The 22,967-nt window shown below is 39.7% G+C and overlaps 1 protein-coding gene across 5 annotated transcripts in view; it reads right to left on the bottom strand.

Annotated features, from left to right (window-relative positions):
* The window catches only part of ldb2a (LIM domain binding 2a), a 130,091-nt gene extending 110,233 nt beyond the window's left edge, over window positions 1-19,858 (bottom strand). For all 5 annotated transcript variants that reach the window (XM_050042862.1, XM_050042863.1, XM_050042859.1 and 2 more), the window contains exon 1: window positions 19,577-19,858. In XM_050042862.1, coding sequence (XP_049898819.1) covers window positions 19,577-19,708 — 132 coding nt within the window. In that variant the 5' untranslated portion in view covers window positions 19,709-19,858. The remainder of the gene's footprint in view (window positions 1-19,576) is intronic.
* Between the last annotated feature and the right edge of the window lie 3,109 nt (window positions 19,859-22,967).

Genomic DNA, 22,967 nt, shown 5'->3' with positions numbered 1-22,967 from the left:
ATCATGATGTTGTTGAATATTATTTACGATCTCCACAATTCAAGTATTGTTTTAATAAGCTACAGTAACTGTTTTACACACACATAAGCTTTGTTACTGAAAAAAAAACTGTGTCACATCATGTCCATATTGCACGAATTGTGGGCCATTAAATCAGTGAGGTCTGCTGAAGTCTGCAGCCCAAGCGGACTCTCTGGAAGGCTGCAGAAAGTCCGCTTTAAGCCCCTTGCTGACTGGATGAATTGTAGATTTGGACAGCCCTTAGCATTCTCAGACTTCCCGGGAACACGCCCGCAAAGTCCATGAGTCTGCAAGTACGGTGAAGTCCAGACATTTGGATTCAGCCTTTATATATGCTAAATTCATGTTCTGAATGTCGTATGTTGCACCTTCAACATGGCAAGTTAGGAAATGTGGCTGCGGCAGAGGTCTGTGCTCTCCAGGTGCCCTTCTAGTTTAATGATGAAGCTTACTTTACAATAGTTGTATCTACATAATAATCTTCAGTTAATAAGGTGTGATTTTAACTCCACCAAACACATTGAATTTAGATGCAGAGCTGCATTAAACTGCGTGGAGTTAATACCTGGGCACTACAAACCAGAGGTCGGGGTCAGCATCAATACAATGCTCCCAGAGTTCAGTGTATTCAATGTGTTCCGTGTGTTGCTCAGTGACACTTCAGTAGAGCAGGAGTTTGGCTACACGCAGGATGTTTTGGCAAAGAGCCTGTGCCTGACTGAAGGACTTTTACTTCATATTCATACTGCCTGGAGGAAATGGCTGCAGAAGAAGAGCGTGCAAGCTCAGTGTTTTCTGACTGAATGTACATAAAAAATTAAATAAGTAAATGAAACCAGTCCAGCCTAGTAATATTCTGTAGTCCATTATTCAGGATAGTTCACTTCAGTTCATCTCCAGGGAAAAACAGTAAACCACATCAGAGCCAAACAGCTGATCAGCAAAATGACGAAACAGCCAGAAACCAGCGCAGAGCAGAGGAGGCTGGCTCCTGCTGTAACTAACCTGGAGTACAGTGTGTCTCCCCCGTGTTCACCGTGTCTGCTGCTGCACTTTTTTTTCTGCTCAGTGATGAAATATTCTAATATTTCACAGCTAAGTACACAGCATGAGTTACAGTGATTTCTACAAGCTAAGGGCCATCCAAAAAGCAAATCAGTGTTAAAGGAATAAAGTAAATCTGTTTCAACCAGCTTATTGTGGGACTGTTTGGAAATGATGTCCAGTTAGATCAGAGTAGAAGAGGGAATAAAGACTGCAAAGGAAAGATATAGGGTGATGGAAAACTGGGACAGTGATAAAGAATATGACAACTACAAATGTTCCTGCATGTCAGTAGGGGACACTGGAGTTGGTTGGCACACACCTATTTTCTAGTCCTTTGGAGGACAAAGAAACAAAAATGCAACATAGAAGTGATTGTTTTTTTGTGATTGTAAGGGTGCTATCAGACCTAGAGTTGTCTTGCGTTTTATTACAAAGTTATCGTGTTCTCACAGCAGCATTTACAAGCAGACCAGATCAAATGCCTTGTGCGAGAAAGCTGCTCTTGATTGGTCAGAATTTCCATGTGGGAAAAATCCAGGAAGTAAAGCAAACATTGAAGAAGAGTACACTTGCAAGATAAATGTGACACTTTCTAATGTCACAATGGAGGGACAACTACGCAGGTTGATTTTAGCGCTGCTCATCGTGGACTATATTGCTGTCATTGTTCATTTTAGTCAAACCATACAGTTTGAAAACGAGGCGCGGCTCCAACTAGAAAACAATGTTTTGATGCATTGGATGTGCTGAATGTGCATATTAAGGCAGTACAGGAGGAGGTGCACATTAATAATCCTCCAGGACTGTAACATGCTCACGTTTAACCCAAACAATGTGTCATGTGACTGCAGTTGGTTCACATCCAGGTCGGAACACATTCTCACCACAAATGAACCGCACCCAAGTTCGTTTGTAACCGGACCGAGACCACCTCTTCAAGAAGGTCTCAGTCACCCTAACATTTCAGTTGCATAGTAACAAAAGTTAAAACATGGTCTGTAGACTAAACATATTATAAAACTGTGATAGAGATAAATAGAGATACTGGGCAAGTGTTACTTTTTGCATATTTTGATATAAGATTTGAAAGTAATGAGTAGTGCACACAACAACTTGTAACAAAGTTACTTTTGCTGTCACATCACTACTGACTTGAAATACAACAATCACATCGACAGACTCATTTTCATCATCGTCACATTGCGCAGGCACGCCACAAAGCAGCAAGCTGGTTTGGAAGATGGAAACCTTTACCTTAGCAACGGAAATATTCTCATTACTTTAATTTTGTCCGGAGGAAAGGTGACAATAGACACTCTCTAGCCTCAGCTGCACTCACTTTTGGTGACCCTGACATTCACACAAAGGCACACATCTGAATTTTGGAGGAGATACGCAATTACCAGTTTTATGGGGTGTGACTGAAAACTTTTATAACAAGTAGTGTAACAAATTACTGTTGGCAGGAAGTAATAAGTAAAGTAATATTATTACTTTTGAAAAGAGTAAGGAGCCCAACACTGATCCCAAATCACCTAAGTTCAGAAAACATTTGTGTCCATTAACACATATCTATTTTTAGCCAAGACTTTCACCTTTCATTTGATGCTCTTTAGAATATTGCAAGATAAATTATGCCAGAAAAATATGGCAAAGACAATCCTCCCTAGTTTGTCATTGCTTCAGTTAAAACAAATATTGGAAATATGGAGGAGATACATCCCAGCAAAGACAGATAATGGCTAACATTTCTAACAAAACAAAAAAAAAGCCTAAGAAAGCCAGAAACACAAAATTCTTCAAACAAGTCTTTGAAATGTTTTTGAAAATATGAAGTATAAAGATAACAAGACTGGACTTTCACCCCTATTTGTTTCCTATAGTTAATGATGGTTTCTTTTAACCATTGACCTGCAGTCATTTCTTAACCTTTAACTAGTGGTTATTATTGTTACCATGACAACGCAGGTGCCTTAACCTTAACAAGGTAGTAATTTTGACCCAAAACACCATCGTTTTCTATATTTTACCAAGTAGTTTTTGGCCCTTAAATCTAACCAGTCCTAACAATAAGCTTTGTCAGATCATAACACAGATTTATTTTTCCGAAAGGTAAATTCAAATGGTTTAATTCTGAGGACGTGTCCAAAAAAAGAGCTGCAGAAAATGTAGGAGTCTGTTTTGAACTGCAGTTTAATTCACTGTGTTTTATATCTGAGGATACATAACTAATTTAGAAAATTGAAAACAATCCTCCTCCAGTCTGGTTTCAGCGTCTCACTCCAGGCCAATTCAGCACAGCGGCTGCAGCAGAGATCCAACCTGTGACCTCTTCGCTTCACGACGCGCTCTCTAACCACATCGGGGGGAAGAGAACAACAGGACATAGACGGACTACAGGCCCGTCTGTCTCCTCTGTTATCTGAGCGACACTGCAGCCTGGAAGGAACCGAGGGAAAGGGCCAGGAAAAAGGTGGGTCTATTGTCCGAGCATCCTGCTGGATGTGACTGACGCTCATTGTTTGACCAGAGGCCTTGTTTTTTATTTCTACGTGAGGTTTTCTTGGGAACATCCTCTCAGAGCATCCCATGAAGAGTGTGACATTACTGGACCAACAAAGTGAAATGAAACTATTGTGTGAATGTGTCATATTAAATATAAACATTGGAGGAGATCATAATCCTGTTTATGTATCTTTCTAATGTCTTGGCTGTATTGTTCTGCACTCTATTGACTGTGTGGATGAGTTTATTTGCCATCCGTTAATCATTATTATTACTTTATTCGCATTTTGTATTAAAACTCTTTAAAAGTATTGTAAGAACTATGACTTTAAAATACTATCAGTAATCAATCAGTTCTATTAAAACTGCAACTGTTTTGTTTTTGGGGGTTTTTTTTGCCCACTTGGGGGCAGTGGAAACAATTTGTGAACACAACACTGACATATCATCACATTTTACACTGATATGGTGAACTTGTTAGCCAACTGTTGCTTATTTACACACCCAGAAGTTTCAAAACAATTATAATTTATTTGGAGTGGTGTTTCTGATCAACTGGCCAATGTAACAGCCTGTTGTTTGGTTCTGGGTAGGTAGTGTACAGCAGGTTTTTAGATCTTCTTCACAGAGAACGATGCTATGTTAACGAAGAGAGAGAGCCAAAGTGAATATGTCACTATATCCTGACAGTAGTGCATGAGACAGATAAAATGTGAAAAAATCTGGTTCCTCCCGGTGCTTCTGTTTGCAGGAATCCACCGCGCCTAAGCGAAAGCAACCAATCAGAGCCAGAGTGTTAATCACTGCACACGCTCCACAGCCCAACAATGGCATACACAAGCAAGACAAGTAAACAGAATTAGACAGACAATGAAAAGCAAGAGTTAAACTGAGCCCGACAAGATGAAACATCAGAGTGACTTTTCCGAGATGGAGACAGCTACAGGACCTGAAAGGTTTCAAAACCAAAACTGAAGCCGTGTGCTAAAGATATAGAGTTTAGCAGGGTGAGAGCATGCATGAGGAGGGGGGCACCACAATGTGTGCACAAGAAGTGATTGACACTGTGACAGAAACTCCGTCTGGCTCTGATTGGTTGTGGATTCTTGCAAACGCCATAAGGAGCACAAGGAGGAGCCAGAGAAGCCTAATATTTCCATATTTCCTTGCAGCATTCACAGACAAAGCACTTGTCTTTATCTGGACACATTTTCCCTACAAATGCAGCATGCTAATGTTTTTAGCACAAGCCTATGGCATTTTACATTGTATAAATTAGCCTAGTGACTAGCAGACTTTTTTCTCTACTCATATGAAGCCAAGGACAACAGCAGCATTTAACAAAGCTAATGTAAAAAAAATCTGGCACTATTTCAACTCACAAGGTTCACCAACAAAACAACTGTCTTATACTAAACACGTTGTATAAACAAATACAACGTGCTAACGTTATTAGCACAAGCCTATGGCATTTTGCATTGTATAAATTAGCCTAGCAACAAGCGCAGATTTCCTCTGCTCATATGAAGCCAGGTAAATCACACAAAAGACTTAAAATGCTATTTTTGTGGAGGCTTTACTGTCTTCACAATTTATTGTTTCTTATCTGTGAAATTAAAGTAAATATTAGTTTTGTTTCCACTGAAATGGTTTCAGCTTACAGAAATAGACAGGAGATCTGCCTCACCGTGACCTGTAGTTACATTTCTGGCAAGGTGCACGTCAGGCTATGGCATTGGGTACAGTGTAGACTCTACATCAACGCAAAGCCTACACCGTAGGTATAGCGTTGATTCTAAGCAGAATTTTAAACCCCTGCATTACTGTTTGTGTAACAGTATGTCTTTCCAGGTCTGACTTGTGTCTCTTTTATTCACCTCTGTGCATGGGCAGTCAAACCTGTTTCCCCTTTGGTGATTAATAAATGTATCTTAATATTAGTAATTGTGGACTGTGTAAGGTCACATGCATTAGTGTCACCTATAACTTGGAATAAGACTGGATATAGTTTAACTGTGTTTGTGAATTGGATGTCAATCTGTGCAGGATTCCCAAACTGAATTTCCTTCAAACTGTGTTGTGTCCTTTCTGTCTCTATTCAGTGACTTCAGCAGCTTCATAAGGAATGAAATAACAAACAGGCAAAAAGCATTCAGCTTAGTTAACAGTAATGACCACAGTTATCTGAGGATAAGGTTACTTTTTCCTCTTCCTCTTTTAAAAAACTATCAGCCTGTCCGCTCACCTTCCAGCAGCATAATTCTTTAATTTAGTGAGGGTGGATGCACGCAGGGAGTTAACTAAAGGAAGCAGAAGCTAATGTGATTCAGTCCTTTCACTGACTGGCAGCATTATGAAAATATAAAATGTTTTTGTTTTTAATGTAGGAGCTCCGAGCGATGTTTTACGGGGTCCACAAAAGCAGATGTCTGTTCATTGTCAATAAGTCTGTGAATCATAATAACAACACATATCAGAGACTGGGCTGATAGAGAAATAAATAATGCTGTTTAGTCCGTCCAGGCAAAGTAAACAACAAATGCTATAGACTAATTTAGGACTCCATTGTTTTGCTTGTTTTGTTGTTTGGTGAAAAGGAAGGAGCATAAATGATCTTTGATTTAAATGTATTTGATAATTTAATGGGTGCTGTTAAAATCAGCGCTGTCCGATCAATACTTACATCTCATCCACTAATTAATGAATTAGCTGTGAAGATTTTCAGTGTCACTCCGACTGCTTTTAACAGGAAACAAGCTTTAACATCTACAATAGAAAAACACACTCAGCTTGACCACACCTACAATATACTCAACATGTTTTTAATGACTGATTAACTGATTTTAAAGCCTTTTGTTCATCATTAAAAAGGTACAAATTTGCAACAGCTGCAACCACATATGTACACGGATCCCCCCTTTAAGCCATTTGTCATGAGCACAATCACACATCTTCACACACACACACACACACACACACACACATTTGACCTCCGTGCCAAATTTCAGCCTCCTAATGCAAAAACTGTGGCCCTCAAAGGGTGTGGAAATTTTTGTGGCTCGACCAGCCGACAGAGCGGGCTGCAGAGCCGCTGGTCGCAGCTAAAAACTCAGTCGTGACACATGAGAAGCCTTTTCAGTGATACCTGCAGTGGTTCCCTGATGGTAGATAAATCCAACAGTAATGGTTCAGATAAGGGCACCGTGATGTTCAACACCTTTCTGGTAATTACTCTCCGCCAGTTTCACACACGCACACTGTAAAAAATGTCTGTGTTTTACACAAGTATTTACACATCTTAGGATGCTGGTGATAAATGTTTAAATGCTTCTCACTTCACTGGAAGTTTTGTTTTATGCATTTTATTTTTTTTAAAAAAGACAATAAGCAGCAACATTTATTAATCGACTAATCTTTTTTAGCTCTAGTTCGGATGTTGTTATTAAAGGAAAACTACAGCATCAACATCTTAATATATCTTATATATTGTTATAATAATTCACTGTCATTAGTTTGCATTTGTTTGTCACACTCGTTGGATTTATCTTATTCATATAAACTGAGGTCATTTGAATCATTTATTGATATCACTGATCGCTCTGTGTCGTAATTGACTTGCTTGTGTTGTATTAGCTTTATTTTGCTGTCACAGTCGTATTTACGTTATTTGGACGTCGTTTAATGTGTGAACGCAAGCAGGAAGATTAGCAACTGCTATAGCAGACGCTAATGTGATCTAGTAAAATAAACAATAAACTTCTGCATCCTGTGTTTGAGATTTGAGCTGATCAAATAAATAAATCTCAAAGGGATAGTGCACCCAAAAATGAAAATTCAGCCATTATCTACTCACCCATATGCCGAGGGAGGCTCAGGTGAAGTTTTAGAGTCCTCACAACACTTGCGTAGATCCAAGGGGAGAGGAGGTAGCAACACAACTCCACCTAATGGAGGCTGGGTGCCCCAGATTCAAACGTCCAAAAACACATAATTGAAACCACAGCATATCTCCATACTGCTCGTCCGTAGTGATCCAAGTGTCCTGAATATCTCCATACTGCTCGTCCGTAGTGATCCAAGTGTCCTGAAGCCCTAACATAAAAAGTTGTTTGGAAAAACGTCATTTCAACTCTGTTTTTAGCCTCATTGTAGCCTGTAGCTCTGACTGCCTCTCTGTACACTGTGCTCACGTGTGCGCGCGAGACCAGCGAAAGCACGTGAACACACATGAACGCAGTGCCCATGTCACATGATCTCGGTCTACAGGGAGACAGTTAGAGCTACAGGCTACAATGAGGCTAAGTTCAAATGACGTTTTTCCAAACAACTTTTTATGTCATGGCTTCAGGACACTTGGATCACTACGTACGAGCAGTATGGAGATATTTTGTGGTTTCAATTATGTGTTTTTGGACGATTTAATCTGGGGCGCCGTCAGCTTGCATTAGGTGGAGTTGTGTTGCTACCCCCTCTCCCCTTGGATCTCCACAAGGGATGTGAGGACTCTAAAACTTCACCTGAGCCTCCCTTGGCATATGGGTGAGTAGATAATGGCTGAATTTTCATTTTTGGGTGCACTATCCCTTTAACAGGAAATTTTGGGTCTTGTTTAGGATATTGAATGTGGATGGAAAATAGTTGCTCAGATGGATGTCTTGTGGCGCTGAAACAATTAGTCAGTTTAATGGATTAATCAATCATCAATTAATAAGCAACAGTTTTAATATTTCATTGTTTAAATGCGATTTTGGGCAAAAGTAAAGCTTCCCAGTATGAGGGTTGCTGCTTTTCTTTGTCTTATATGATAATAGACTGAAATCTCTTGGGTCTGGTCTGTTGGTGGTGGGAAATACACAATTTGAAGACAATCTGAGAAATTGTGATGGACACTTTTAGCAATTTTTAATGGTTTATTATATGAGACTATTAGGGATAGGCATGAGGAAAAAAGAGAGGAGGCAGATTTTTTAAGTTTAAATCAAACTACTAGTGTTAGCCATAGACTGTATAAATAATGGACGTTGCTACCATGTCACCCATGGTGTTTGTACTGCCATTTGAAGCCTCGAGTTTGGCATTTTGGTCATGTTTTTGGGCCAAAAGTGACCCCATTTGGATGGGAGGTTGGAGCTGTGGAGGACGTCTCACAGAGAAGCCTGTCACTCAAGCGGCCCCACCCTTAAATATGCGTAACTTTAGGAATTAATAAAACGTAAACAGGGGAGTTATATGAAAATTCACCTCCTGTACAGTTGTTATGAATGTTGAAATTAGCTATGGAGACCAAACTGGACTATAAACATGCTTATATCTGCTGTAAAGTTTGGCATTTTAACATGAGATCTATAGGCATTAACACTGTTTTGGAGCCAGCCTCAAGTCGCCATTCAAAGAACTGCAATTTTTTGGCACTTTCGCGTCGGCTTCATTTTTCAGCCTCAGCGGTTGCCTTAGTGCAGATGGCTACCTCTACAAAATGGCTTGTGTAGATCAATTAGAGAAATTATACTTCAGAATCATTTATAGTAATTTCTCTTCAAGCACATAAACACAGTGTGGTCATAAGTATTAGGACTTCAAAGAGATTGTGCCTAAAACGTGTCTGTTCAGAAGGAGAAACAACAAACTTTGCCAAGTCCAAGCGAACTGAAAAAGCTGATAGTGGACAGATGCAGGGGTATCAGTGGTTACATGCAGTGCACAGAGGATATGTTGTATCACAAGACACAATTTGATAGACTAGAGGAGGTAGTATATTTTCACATATACCTGGCACTACGACTGAAAGCTCAACTTTACTCTCAACATTTTGACTTTATTGAAAAAAAAAAAAAAAACTACTATCTTCTGTGATTTATTTTAACTTTTGTCTGGTGCTAATACTAAAACTTTTCAACATTTCAACTTCATTCTCAACATGCAAAATAAATAAATAAAAGAAAATCCCCCTCTGATTTATTTTCACATATACCTGGCACTAATACTGAAAGTTCAATTTTCTTCTCAACATTTTTCTTCATTTTCAAAATAAAGAAAAACAAACAAACAAACAAAAAACCTTTCTTCTCTGATTTATTTATTTATTTCTATTCCTGGCACTAATACTGCTGGATCGACTTTATTCTCAACATTTTGACATCATTTTCAAAATGCAAAATGCGAAAAAAGCAAACTTTCTCCTGTGATTTATTTTTTACTTTTGTCTGGCACTAATACTAAAACTTTTCTGCATTTCAACATTCTCGACATGCAAAATAAATAAATAAATAAACAAATTTCTATCTTTTTATTCCTGGCACAAATACTACTAGTTTGACTTTATTCTCAACATTTTGAAACCCAACTTTCTCCTCGGATTTATGTCTGGCACTAATACTTAAACTTCAACTCTATTCTCAACATGCAAAAAAGAAGGGGAAAAAAAGGACATAAAATCTTCCTCCTCTGATTTATTTTACTTATGTCTGGGACTAATACTGCTAGTTCAACATTTTTGACTTCATTTTTTTAAAATGCAAAATAAAAAAATCCATCTTTTCTGCTATTTTAACTTATGCTTGGCCCTAAAACTCTTCCGCACTTTACAAACCAGACATTAATTGAGAAATTAATCTTCAGCTAATCAATGATCAGAATGATTGTTCGCCGTTTTAACATCTTGAGAACTAAAAACTTCCTTTGTGCGTCTCGGTGGCTCATCTTTAATCCCTCTGTGAACCTTACAGCTCAGTGCCAACTTGACCTCTACATCATAAGCCTATTCATGTCAATCTGACACGTCGTGCTGATGGGAACAGATCCACTTTGCCCCTGACAGGAACAAGGGATTTTGCCATAATGAACACTCCAGTTCCTCCAGTTCCACAGTCAAGCCAACGAGTCAGGTCTGTGGGCCCATTTGAATAATGAGAATGAGACTAACTATGTGCAATAGACACAAGAATCCAATGAATGGCCTGCCAATCACTGTTACTGATTGCACGTCTATCCACTGAGGGAGAGTGTGACCATTAGACCCACTGTCAGCAGCAGCAGCAGCAGCAGAGGTTCCTGAACGCAGCCCTGTGGGTATTATTATGGCGCCTCCATTAAAATGCTTTTGTTTTCCTTCTGTTTCACCCTCTGTGTTGTAGTTTTACTTACAGTGTTATTCTGTGTCCCCGCTCTCTTCTGCTGAATATTAATGTCTTCTATGCTAATGGCCTTACACCGGCTGAGGTCGACCAAGCTCCTCCTCTGAATGTTAATCCGCCGCCTCATTTGCATACGCTTAAGTGTCAAATTCCCCCACAAATCACCGCAGCTGCCTCCGTACGGCGGGGCCAGTGCCCCCAGAGTGACAGCACAGAAACAATGTGGTCACACCGTATGCATGGCATCAAATCCACATCAAAGCCTGTTTAGATTGCCAGGTCACAGCGGGTTCACATTGTGTAAAATGAAGGTAATGGGATAGCAGTCAGCGCGCTGCAGAAATACAGCCAGGCAGGTAATAAGTATGAATGGAGCAGGTAATAAGGTTGGGATAGAAACAGACCCCGAGTCATCACAGGAGCAGGACTGTTTAAGCTGCAGCACAGTTATCAGTTCAAAGGTGAGCGCTGATCCCAGGCAAGCACACAGTACTTGTTGTGTCGTTAGGGTTTTATTCCTTTTATTTTCATGTGAGCTTCTAAGGTGCACGGCAGGTGAGAAGGCTGTTACTGAGAAGAAGCAGAAAACAAACCTTCAGTGTGTTTTAAAGAGTTTCAACTAAAAATAAGACCATTTGTTAACAAGCCTCAAACAGCATGAGATCATGTCAGACATGTCCATCCACTGTGAAAACTGAGTGTTAAATCAGATAAATCATCATCTTTTTTTCAGTTTATCATACATCATCATCACTGTGGTAAAGCTGAGACAATTAGTTGATTAATGGATTAAAAGAAAACACAACTATTAATCATATTTCATTTGAAAAATACCAAACAATTCCTCTCAGTAGTGAAGATGTGCTGCTTTTCTTCACTTTATGTTGGAGCTGCTGGACTCAGAATTATGGTTATTTTGGTCAAATGAGATCTCGATTATTTACCACTTATAGACTTTGGAAACATTATGCATTTCATTAACTTAAAAAAATATATTTTATTAGTGGATTTTCTTGAACTTCGAACACATATATATTTAATTCATTCAGCTAAAAAAGGCTGGAGGTGAGGTAGACATGGCACAGCCTGGCTGAGAGTGAGTTTGGGCTTTTAGGGAGCAGTGAAAACACAGCGCTGTAAAGGAAAGAGGTGCACTGGACTTTTAACACAAGACAAAACAAGAGAATTGTTGTAAGACTGAATGCTGCACAGTAATCATTTTATCTCGATTATCTTCTTTTCATAGTCGTTGTAAGCCAAAACTGAAAATAAAAATTTGATTAATTCTGGAGTGTTTGTTTGTTGACATGACAAGTGATTTAAGGACGTCACTTTGGGCTTTAGGAAACTGCGATCATGAAAAATTTCTGTATTTTTTTAGACATTTTACAGATGTAACGATAATCGGGAAAGTGTCCACTTAAAAAACATTACTGCAAGGCTAAGCAGAGTTCCTGGACCAAAGTCAAACACACACAAGACTTTCACCCAGGAGACAGCTGTTTGTATTATGTGTGAAACCAAGAATGAACACTGACTTATTTTAACTTACATACATAAATTAATTTTTAAACATACTTTTAAGGTCCATTGTGTGGGCAGAAAGAGAATGTAACATTCATAATTACCAGTGGCATAGCGGAGGTTGATGCGGTGGGTGTACTATCAGGTAGATGGGTAGGTTACCAAGGGGGAAGTGGGTATACTCTCCTATATATTCTAATGGCTTTTGGGCTGATAAATGGGTATACTGAAAACGGACAGAAAAAGAGGTGGGTATACCCCATGTACTTACTCATACTCTCTACTAATAAATATGTTTTCATTACTTTATAATCACCTGAAAATAAGAATAACTGTGTTTTTGTAACTTTAAAATGAGCTATTTGTATCTACATATGGAGTGGGTCTCCTTCCACAGGGTCTGCCATGTTGTTTCTTGTAGCCAAGAATGGGCAAACCAAACACTGGCTCCTGATAAGGCCATAGGTGTCCTCGTGTTTTCTGTAGTTCTCCTCCATGCTTTGCACACTGGAGAAGTTTCAGTTCTGCCTCCTCACTGCAAGATGCCACTTAATCCTACACACTGGACCTTTAAGTTACGTTACGAACATACTTTTTTTAAAAACCAAAACATGATCTTTTCCTAAACCTAACCAATGAAAATGTGAGCATGTGCACCTGTCGCTGGCACTCTCCAACGGTCATGTAAACACATTCTCACTCTGACCTCGTCACATATCGACGTTTGGTCATGATACGATGTGAAAAGTACCCGTTGTTGACATTCTGGGATGCAGTGTCAAGTTCTGCCTGTTACATGCATTGTCTTCTTTCAAAATACATTCCGTTTTCACTGGAAATTTACCATTTGCTTTCAAAATAAACCCACTACATAGTTTTTCTTTTCCTCCAACTATTAACGCATGTGGTTGGGTTTTGGAAAAAAGAACAGGTTTGGCTTTAAAATCTTACGTAACACGAACACCACTCTCCCAAGTGAGACTCAGTGTTTGTTGGACTCATCCACCACCCATCCAACCCACCCTTCTTGGATTTTGGCCATCTTAACTTTCATTCTTGTTCCACTGCGTGTCCCCCTGACACCATTAAACTATAACGGCAACCGGCCACATATCATGCAAATGTTAAAGGATGGCTTCTTTTGATTTCAACGACTTCGGAGTGAGACTGGGTTGGTCATGTATGTCTTTTTGGGAGTCGTTGCCAAACGACCTATTCTGTTGTTTGCGAACGAGGACGTGTTGGATTATTAGATTAGTCCACTACTTTGATAATCAATTAATCATTCATGTAATTGACCACAAAGCTCTAACCATTCTTTGGTTGCAGCTTCTCCAATGTGAGGATTTACAATTTACATCTCTGTTTTCTACCATTGTTCACTGAATAGTTTTGGACTGTTGGTCAGAGAAACAAGACATCAGAAGAAAACACCTTGGACGCACAAAACTGGGATGAATATTTTTCACTAATGTCTAAAATTAGATTTTATTGGCTAACCCATTGATCTATTAATTGGGAAAGTCGTTTGAGAAACTAGAGATTAATGGATAATGAAAATAACCTGCTGCAGCTCTCTTCACATCCACCTACACCTCACAGCTCAAAGCAAACACCTCATGTCTTCCTCTTTCTGGCAGGTTATGGGAAACAGACATATAGATGAGAGAATGTGTACACCTGAAACTAAACAATAAAACACCGTAAAAGAACATCACTAATGCACCAAACATCACCAAAATTGAGTCTTAACTGTCTATAATGGCACAAGAGCATCTGCGGATGGATTTTTCCTGGTACAGTTCATTTCGTCGGCTTTTAAAATGTTTCAGAAGATGCTGTAAACACTGTCCACTCAAAGTTCGAGTCCGTGCCACAATACTGTGAAAGTACAAGATATTAAATCAAAATAATAAAAAGAGAATAACATGTCTCTGTCTAATTCTTCCTACCTGTTATTTCACTCCCAGAGGATTCACTGCATAAAGCCTATGGATGTCACTTATACGCGTTCAGACTATAGCTTCCTCTGGGGGTAAGTAAGTCTCCTCCAAGTGTCAAGTCCTTGAGTCCTGCGCCTGCCAGTGTGAGCAGCAGTTGCACCACCAGCCAAGCAAATTCAAAAGCACACTCATGAATAAGACAAATGGAAGAATTTCTAACAGAAGACTGACTTCAGTCGACTCCTTCAACACTTTTCTAAAAAGGTGGTGTCATACTGAGGCTTAGTCAGTTCCCCCGTTTAAAAACTACTCAGAGCGACGGGAATGCAAACTATAGTGAGTCATTCTGCTTCGACGGCCTGCCAGCAAGCACGATGTTAAGTACGCTCGGAGCCATTCTTATCCCTAACAATGGCAGTCCTTTCACGATGTTAAGCATCTTTACTTGGGTGATAATTCTGACAAGACTGCTTTTCGCAAAGCTTGAAATCATTTTGACTGGATCAACAAAATAAAGCAACAAACTGCAGTCAAAGAAAAGCTTTAATATGTGTCTCCACACTAAAATCCAACACAAGAATCCACTATTATATATTCTTTGGATCGGTTTAACACACCCTCTGTCTCACATGTTGTATGTTTAATGTACAGTCTTTAACAACAATAAAAGCCCCTGCTCATAATGACACGTCCAAAACATACTTCATGTTGTTTTATCACCTTGACACACAGAAGCGATTATGAACATGATTTCAAACTGATGACATGTTTCAGAATATGATGCATTATTTCTGGGTCAGCTGTCAAACAAGCTGATGTTAAATACAATGTGTTTTCATTGTTGTTGGTGTGGACAGTTCTTTATATGCAGCTCTAGGACTGTACAGTGTGGTAGCCTTGAGGGTCAAAACACATCATTTCAGAAAACACAACATGTTATACACTACACTATTTCAAGTATTTCTGGATGTTGTTTTCTGAAATGACAGGTTTTGTGAACTGTTGTTGTGTTTTCTAAAATGTCGCTGCGTTTTGTGAAATAGTGTAGTGTTTTCTGTAAAGTTGTGTTTCGAGAAATTTGTTTTGTGAAATATTGTTTTCAGAAATGTTTTTTACGCAACGTTGCTGTTTTCCAAAATATTGTCATTTTTTCCACAATGCTATGTTTTGTGAAATTTCATCATGTTTTGTGAAATATTTTGTGAAATGTCGTTGTGTTTTCTGAAATGTCATGTTCTGAGCTTCATTATCGTGATATCTATAGAAAATTTGAAAAAAAACAAAAAGCTATCAGTCAAATTAATCTCTAACTTTATTGTGAATCTTTTCGTCTCTTTTTTGGCAAATTAATTCGACTCAAAATACGAGTATAAGGAGGTGGCGAAAGTCTGTAACCATGACTGTACAAAAGTGTACAAAAAGAGTAATGACACCTAATGGACAGTGAAAAGACAACCAGACGCTGAGGGAAGGAGACAAAGCCAGAACAAAAAGAAACTGAAATGATTTAAGAGGCGCTGATTAACACAATATTATCAAATGTATATTATTAACATTATATCAATATTCAATTTTTAAATGACACGGTTATCGTCACTACGGGTATAAAGTCACACCCAGTGTAGCACTATTAAATCCCAAATATGTTCACTTGTTGTACTTGATGTCTAAGGGGGATACATCTCTCTGCATACATATGCAACAGCACTATGTAGTAGGACTGCAGCATTACACCAGTTTTAAGATATACCATTGATGGTTATCATACCATGTACATTTGTTTATCTATGGTGTATAAAAATGTACTTTTGAAAAAAGCCACTCTCCTTTTCTCGTCGTCTGCCTGTCAGACGTTTTAAACATATGTCCATTAACAAAATGGTTTCAAGTTTCAATAAATACAAAGCTGAACCAAGCAGTGACAAGCAGAGCAGAGGCTACGCATATCCAAAGAACTTTTACAGGTGCTGATCAAAACATCAAATTAAGGGAAGAATCAAGCAGGAGATCCACGCACTGTATTAAAAGCTCCCAGCAATTTTGATTGTGCAACGTTTCAATCCAACAAAGATCTTCATAAGGCACTGCCTCGCTTAATTCCTTTAAGGGTCACTGTAACTGATAATGATAATTGTGTTATACCGTGTACCCTGAAACCGTGATATTTTCCGAAGACAGTTACCCTACTGTTTAAATCCCATGCCTGTTGCAGGATAACATACTGTACTTTTCTTTGTCTGTGAATGACTTTAGCAAAAACATGAATAAACAGCTATTAATGCTTAGTGAAAATAATATGTAAACCTAGAAATAATTCCTTTTTTGGTACATTTATAATGATTTAAGCTCATTTCTGCACCACTTCAATACATTTCTACATCACTTTAATAAGAGCAAGAACAGAAAAATAATATCTGATGGAAAAGGTTTTGCAGTTATTGTTATTATTTCTACATAAACAGCAGTGAGGTCTGAGAGAATGAAGCCAGTGTCGACAAAACACAACAGTAAAGACTGTCGTATATTTAAACAGAGTTAATCAAACTGCTACTTCCATCAGTTCACTGCCAGCCGCTTATATCAAACACAGAAGGATGTCGATCTGCCACAGCTGCAGCAAAAGCTTGATGAAATATTCAAGAAACTATCCACCAGGACAATTCAGCTATTTTCTTCTAATAGAATACAGATTTTGTTGTTTTTTTTCCTGTAACATTCCAAACTTCCTTTTCTGTAACAACATCACCCTGACCCCGCGCTGATACCGACATGGTCTTGTTTCTAAATGTGAGTTGAATGTTAAACTCATCTTACAGGAGACGGACCGAGCGGCAGAATGACCCCTTCAGGCAGGCATCATCATTAAGGGACCAGCAGCAGCTAACCTCGCTTTACAGGAAGTAAACAGCCTGTTTCATGAGGCATACACAATATTTTTTAAACACAGCGTCCATCTCTGTTTCAGTTAGAGTGAAACAGACAATTACACATCACATACGGAGCTCTTTACAGGCAGATTTCTGTCATCTCTTTACCTTTTTCCTCAAATATTTTCTCACATGCGATAGGTTTGTGTAAATTGCTGGCTACAGTTTTGCATCCACGAGGATAATTGCTATATAATTTCGTTAAAAGCCTGAACTGAGCTGTATGGCACATCTGGACGCAAACAAATCACAAAAAAACTCGATGCATTTATTTCCCGCTATAGGACACTACTTCTTCCTCATTATATTCACCACCTGCATTTTAATCAAACAATAACCACATCGCTAAAGAGAAGACGTATTATACACTCCTGCCACTGAAGACAGGGAGAAAAAAAGATGAGGAGGAGAAAGAAGATGCCATGAACACCAACGGGAACAAAAAAACTAATTATATTATTATGCAATTATATAATTTAGTCTGAGGAGATGAAGGTAATGGTTTAAACTGATGTGTGTCTGACGTGTGTTTGTGTGCTCGAATCATGAGATCCATTTGTGCTGTGTATACACACATGCATTTGTCCTGTGCATGTGCATGCTTGTGAGTTTGTGCATGTGTGTGCGGTGATTGTTCTTGGTGTCTTGGTGCATGTGTGGTACGGGAGTTGAGGTCCACTGGGGCTTGGACCACTCCGTATGAATAATGCATCAGACCGGGCCGTTGCATCTCAGCAACATTGCCTTGGTCTGCTTAAAGTTGCAAGTTCCTCTTTAGGAAAGTCAGCATCATTCTGCGAGCTGCTGCAGTAACTCAGCCGGAGTCTGCGTGCCTCTAAAACCAGATTTATAAATTGACTGCAACAATTTCACATCCAATCATTTCATTATGATGCATTTATCCTAAACACCTCAGTTGTCAGTGTCTCAGCGGGGATCATATTCCAGCCTTAAAGCCTCCGACAGCAACCACAAGTCACATTATTTAAAGAATTTGATATCTGGAGATAAAACTATTATTGATCAGTTGATTCGTGGTGAATTAACTGGCACATTTTTTTGGAAAAATTATTCTTTTTAAAGCGATTTTTAAGTAAAAATGACAACAATCACTGAATCCAGCTTCTTAGTTTTTAATATTTTCTAGTTTTCTTATTCTGCTGTGATAGTAAAGTGAATATCTTTTGGTTTCTGACTGCGGGTCGGACAAAGCGAGACATTTCTAAGAGGTCATGTGGACATTTTATGCTGATCTATAGATCAAGTGACTAATTAATCAACTGAGGAACAATGAAAATAATCCTTAGCTGCATCCCTGACATTCACAGTTCACAAAGTGGACACTTAGGCTGCCAAAATGTTCTTTCTAGTGCTTTTTGCTGCTTTCTATTCCCCTAAAGACGCCTCTGGAGGAGAGCTTGACATGTTAGATGAACTTTTTATCTGCAGATTTACACATTTGAGATCACAGAACAGATGCTGAAGACAGATGCCTGCTGTATAATTCACAGTGGGATCACCAAAGGTTTAGTTCTGAATGACACAGTGTGTACGCCACGTTCGCTGAGCGCACCAACTATAGCTGAAGCATCAGCAAACTGACATGAAATTAACTCATTCCTCGTGCAATTACAACTGCGATCACCTCACTTTGCAATCAGCTGGGTCACTTTCACAGGGAGAACTTCATCCACGGAAACAGTGATGAATCATGGGACACATTGTTACACCACAAACACCTAAGAGTACACAGTGGGCAAACTCTCTACCCTCTCCCTGGTCTTGAGCTGTTGCAGTTTTTTAATATGCAAATATGTATTTAAAAAAGGGGTGATATGTAAATGTATGCAAATTAATTAAATTCACGTGAAAAGGCTACTTTGCCTCAGTCTGTGCAGCCTGGTTAGACTTGGACAGTCGCTCAGACATGCTTAATGTGTTATGTTATAAATAACTTTCTGTATTAATGTCACACTGCAGGAAAAGTGTTAATATCAGTGAAGGAATGAGTGTTAAAATCTTAATTATAATCTTTAAATTCCATGTCTGCGGTGCAGTTTCACCTGATTTTGAATTGTTGTTAACGTTACTTCAGGTGGATCACTCAACTCACATGACACTAGGTGCCACCACAAGTCATGAATTTAAACAACTTAATTGGCCACGTGAAATCATCTCCTCCACATATTTATCCCGTTAAAACAGATGACATGAGATGATATTTCTTGCAGCGTATAGTCTACACACCGGAGCCTGTTTACTTTCACCTCAGGAATGTTTGGCACTTTGGCATCACATCCACACCTCCTGATTGACAGACCTTTATACCGACCCGAGCCCGTCTCTGTGTCTCTCCCTCCAGCCCTCTACATCCCTTCCCTTCCTCCCCGCACCGGACCTCCACAGCCCCGCTACCCTCCCGCCGGTACCGCAAACCTAAACGGGACCGTGCAGCAGCTACCTCCGGTCGGCTCACCTCTGTGCGCGCTTGCAGCCGCTTGTTCATCTCGTAGATCCGATACTCGGGCTGGACCATGTAGGGCGAGTGTCTCCTGTAGAAGGGTCCGAACGGAGACGAGTAGAACGGGTCGTGGGTTGGGTTGGACATGGTGGCTCCTGGCGAGGCGCACGGCGCGATTTCAACATCCAGCGGGCACAGCAGCGCACATTGGAGTGCGATGCTCTCCGAAGACCCCCAGTAGGAAGCAGCCGCTGTCGAGGCTGAGCTGCACTCTGCAAGTTGGCCTGCCTAGTTCGCTGCTATAGCGTGGTGCTGGAGGAGGAGGAGGAGGAGGGAGGAGGAGAGGAGCGGAGGAGGGGGAGGAACAGGGGAGGGGGGGCAGAATTGAAGGGGGAGGAGGGAAGTCGTTTCCTGTTCCCTCAAGACCTACACTCAGTTTTGCACTCTTGCAAAGTTCAAGTAAGATCTCCGTGTGCATGTGCATGTGTGTTTCTTTGTGTGTATTCTAGTCCAGAGTCATGCAGTGTTTTAGTTTACATGTATTTATACTGAAACCATAAAGTGTTTGACTTCATATTCAGTGTTCACAAAGTGTGACAAAAAAAAATAGAGATACACTTTTAATTCTTGGTGGAATCAGCATCATATTTTCAGCATATCGGATGTTTTAGTGATATGAAACATGAACTTGCCATAAATGACACAACACATTCTCACTCCGACCTCGTCACATATCGACGTTTGGTCATATACTGTCCACGTACGACGTGCAAGGTACCCTGGGTGTGTTGGTTGTTGACGTTCTGGGACAGCATGTCAAGTTCTGGCAGTAACATGCAGTGTCTGTTTTCAAAATACACTTCTGTTTTCACAGGAAATTTAACATGTATATAAAGTCTCTTTCAAAATAAACTTCCTATGTCAGTACAACACAGCGGGTTGATGTTTTTCTTCCTTTAACAACAAAAGCACATGGTTAGGTTTAGGAAAAAGGAACAGGGTTTGGCTTTCAAATCTTACGGGACACATACACCGCTCTCTTGGGTTGAAGGCGGTGTTTGTTTGACCCATCCACCACCCCTTTAGCCTGCCCCCGTTGGACTTTCGCCACCTTTACTTTCGTCCTTGTCTCGCCATGTTTCCCCCAAGCTGCCGGGTGCCGTTCAACTATAACAGCAACCAGCTATGTATCATCATCAACGTTAAACATCGCCTTTTATTGTTGGCTTCTGACGCCGCAAGACACTGCCTGTAGTAAAGTACAGTGTTCAGATGCATGAATCGCTTCAGTTACAGTTACAACACCTGACCTGAATATACAGATAATGACTAGAATTATGACACTGTCTGTCACAGGTATAGATTTTGGAAGAGATGCAGGGGACATGTCCCCCTCAAAATTAAGAACGTGCATTTAGCCCCCAGTAAAAACATTAAAGTAGCAGAGGACAGTTATTTTGATTAAATTAAAAATTGATGCAGAAAAGTCACAAATTTGACGCATAAAAATTCACCAAATGCAGGAATTAGTTTGTGATGTTCCCAAATTATTAGTGACAGAACCCCCCCCACGGTAATTTGGGTTGCCTAGGGCACCAAATGCACTCGGTCTGGCCCTGCATATGTATTCTATCTTAAAACAGAGCTCATGCCCTTGGTTTCAATTATATGAACTTGCCAAAGCTGATTGATCCCCGTAGTAAAGCACAGTGTTCAGATGAGTTCAGATGAAGCTGCAGCCTCCGAGGCTGAGGAATGAAGCCAACGCAGGAGTGCCAAAAACTGCAGTTCCCTGAATGGCCCCTTGAGGCTGGCTCCAAAACAAAGTAAATCCCCACAGACCCTCATGTTGAAATGCCAAACTTTACAGCAGAAATAAACATGTTTACAGCCTGTTACAAAAAACGGTTTTGGTCTCTATGGCTGATTTCAACATTCATGATACCTGTACAGGGGGTGATTTTTCTTTTATAACTCCCCTGTTTACATTTTCTTAAGGCCCAAGGCCTGCTTGAGTGACAGGCTGTCTGTGAGGCATCACTACATCTACCCCTCGCTCCTCCACAGCTTGAAGCTCTCATCCAAATATGGTCACTTCTGGCTCCAAAAAAACCAAGATGGCAACAGCCAAAATGCTGAGCATGAGGCTTTAAAGCCTACAAACCAATGGGTGACGTCACAGTAGCTACATTAATTATTCATCCAGTCTCTGGTTCAGATGCATGGAACAACTTACACCAGTTACAGCAGCTGATCTGAATGAATGGGCCTAATATATTGACCAGAATAACAACACTGTCTGAGATATATCAGCACTATTTAGTATTTAAGAAAACATGTTGCCATACTGATCATAAATATTGGTTTAAGTCTTGTTTTGACTCTTCAGTGTGCACAGTTAAATCCTGAATATAGAGGAGATTTGAGAGTCCATTTCAGCTTATGGGCAAACATCTTCAGTGTTATCAGCACTCAGAAATATTAGTGTTCTTGCAGCAGGCTGACTCAAGCATTGGAAACACTCAATATCAGCTTTTTTTTTTTTTTTTTTTTTTAAATACAGTAGCTGATTTCATGATTCTGTAAAAAAAGAAATAAGTTAAATTTAAAATCTGGATATTTTTGTCTTGAATCAAAAATAAAACATCAGCTGACTTTGGCTTGAACATAATTAAGATCTGGTGTTTAAAAAAGTTAAATATTCTTTCTCCTAAGCCGTGTCATATCTGAACTCTAAGGGTTAACAATGCGGAACACCACAGCTGCACTTGTAAACAGTCCATTTCATGTGTAGCATGATTTCATAATATTGTATTGATCGTGCTGCCTGCGGTCAATGCTGCTAATGACAGAATCTTAGTACCTGGCTAGTTATGCACCAAATGGCATAATTTGTGATTAAAGGACGGTAGAGGGAGAATAATGGCTGCTTTGTCTGCTGCAGCGGAGACGCCACATACACAGTGTCACTCTGAAGGTTGACAGGCCCAAACATGTTTCAGATTTATCATGTAATTCAGTAACATGTGCACAGCGGTTGGTCGATAATGGACGGTTGTTACTGTAGAGATACTGTGTACGATCTGAAAATGTTAGATTCAGTGGTGGTATCAGAAAAGACACATGGCACAGCAACAATATGGAAACAAAAATATGAGTAATAAGTTTTTGCATGTGAATGTGCATTTTAAAAATCATTTTTTGATCGTAACCATGGCTGGATTAAGCCATTAAGGGACTCTGGGGCAAAAACTTGCTGTTGGGCCCCTATAACCCCCCCGACCTGCCACCCTGTGCGCAATGTGTATATGTGCTCTATCACCTCCAAGTTCCTCTTTAACCAGTATTCATATGGTTGTTTTAGTTTGTGCTCATTTGATAAAACACAACTTTTTTTAGGAACGTC

Source organism: Epinephelus moara, chromosome 4 (assembly GCF_006386435.1).
Source record: "Epinephelus moara isolate mb chromosome 4, YSFRI_EMoa_1.0, whole genome shotgun sequence".
Taxonomy (NCBI): domain Eukaryota; kingdom Metazoa; phylum Chordata; class Actinopteri; order Perciformes; family Serranidae; genus Epinephelus; species Epinephelus moara.
The sequence above is the reverse complement of the archived record's forward strand: the minus strand, read 5'-3'. Positions and strand labels throughout refer to the sequence as shown.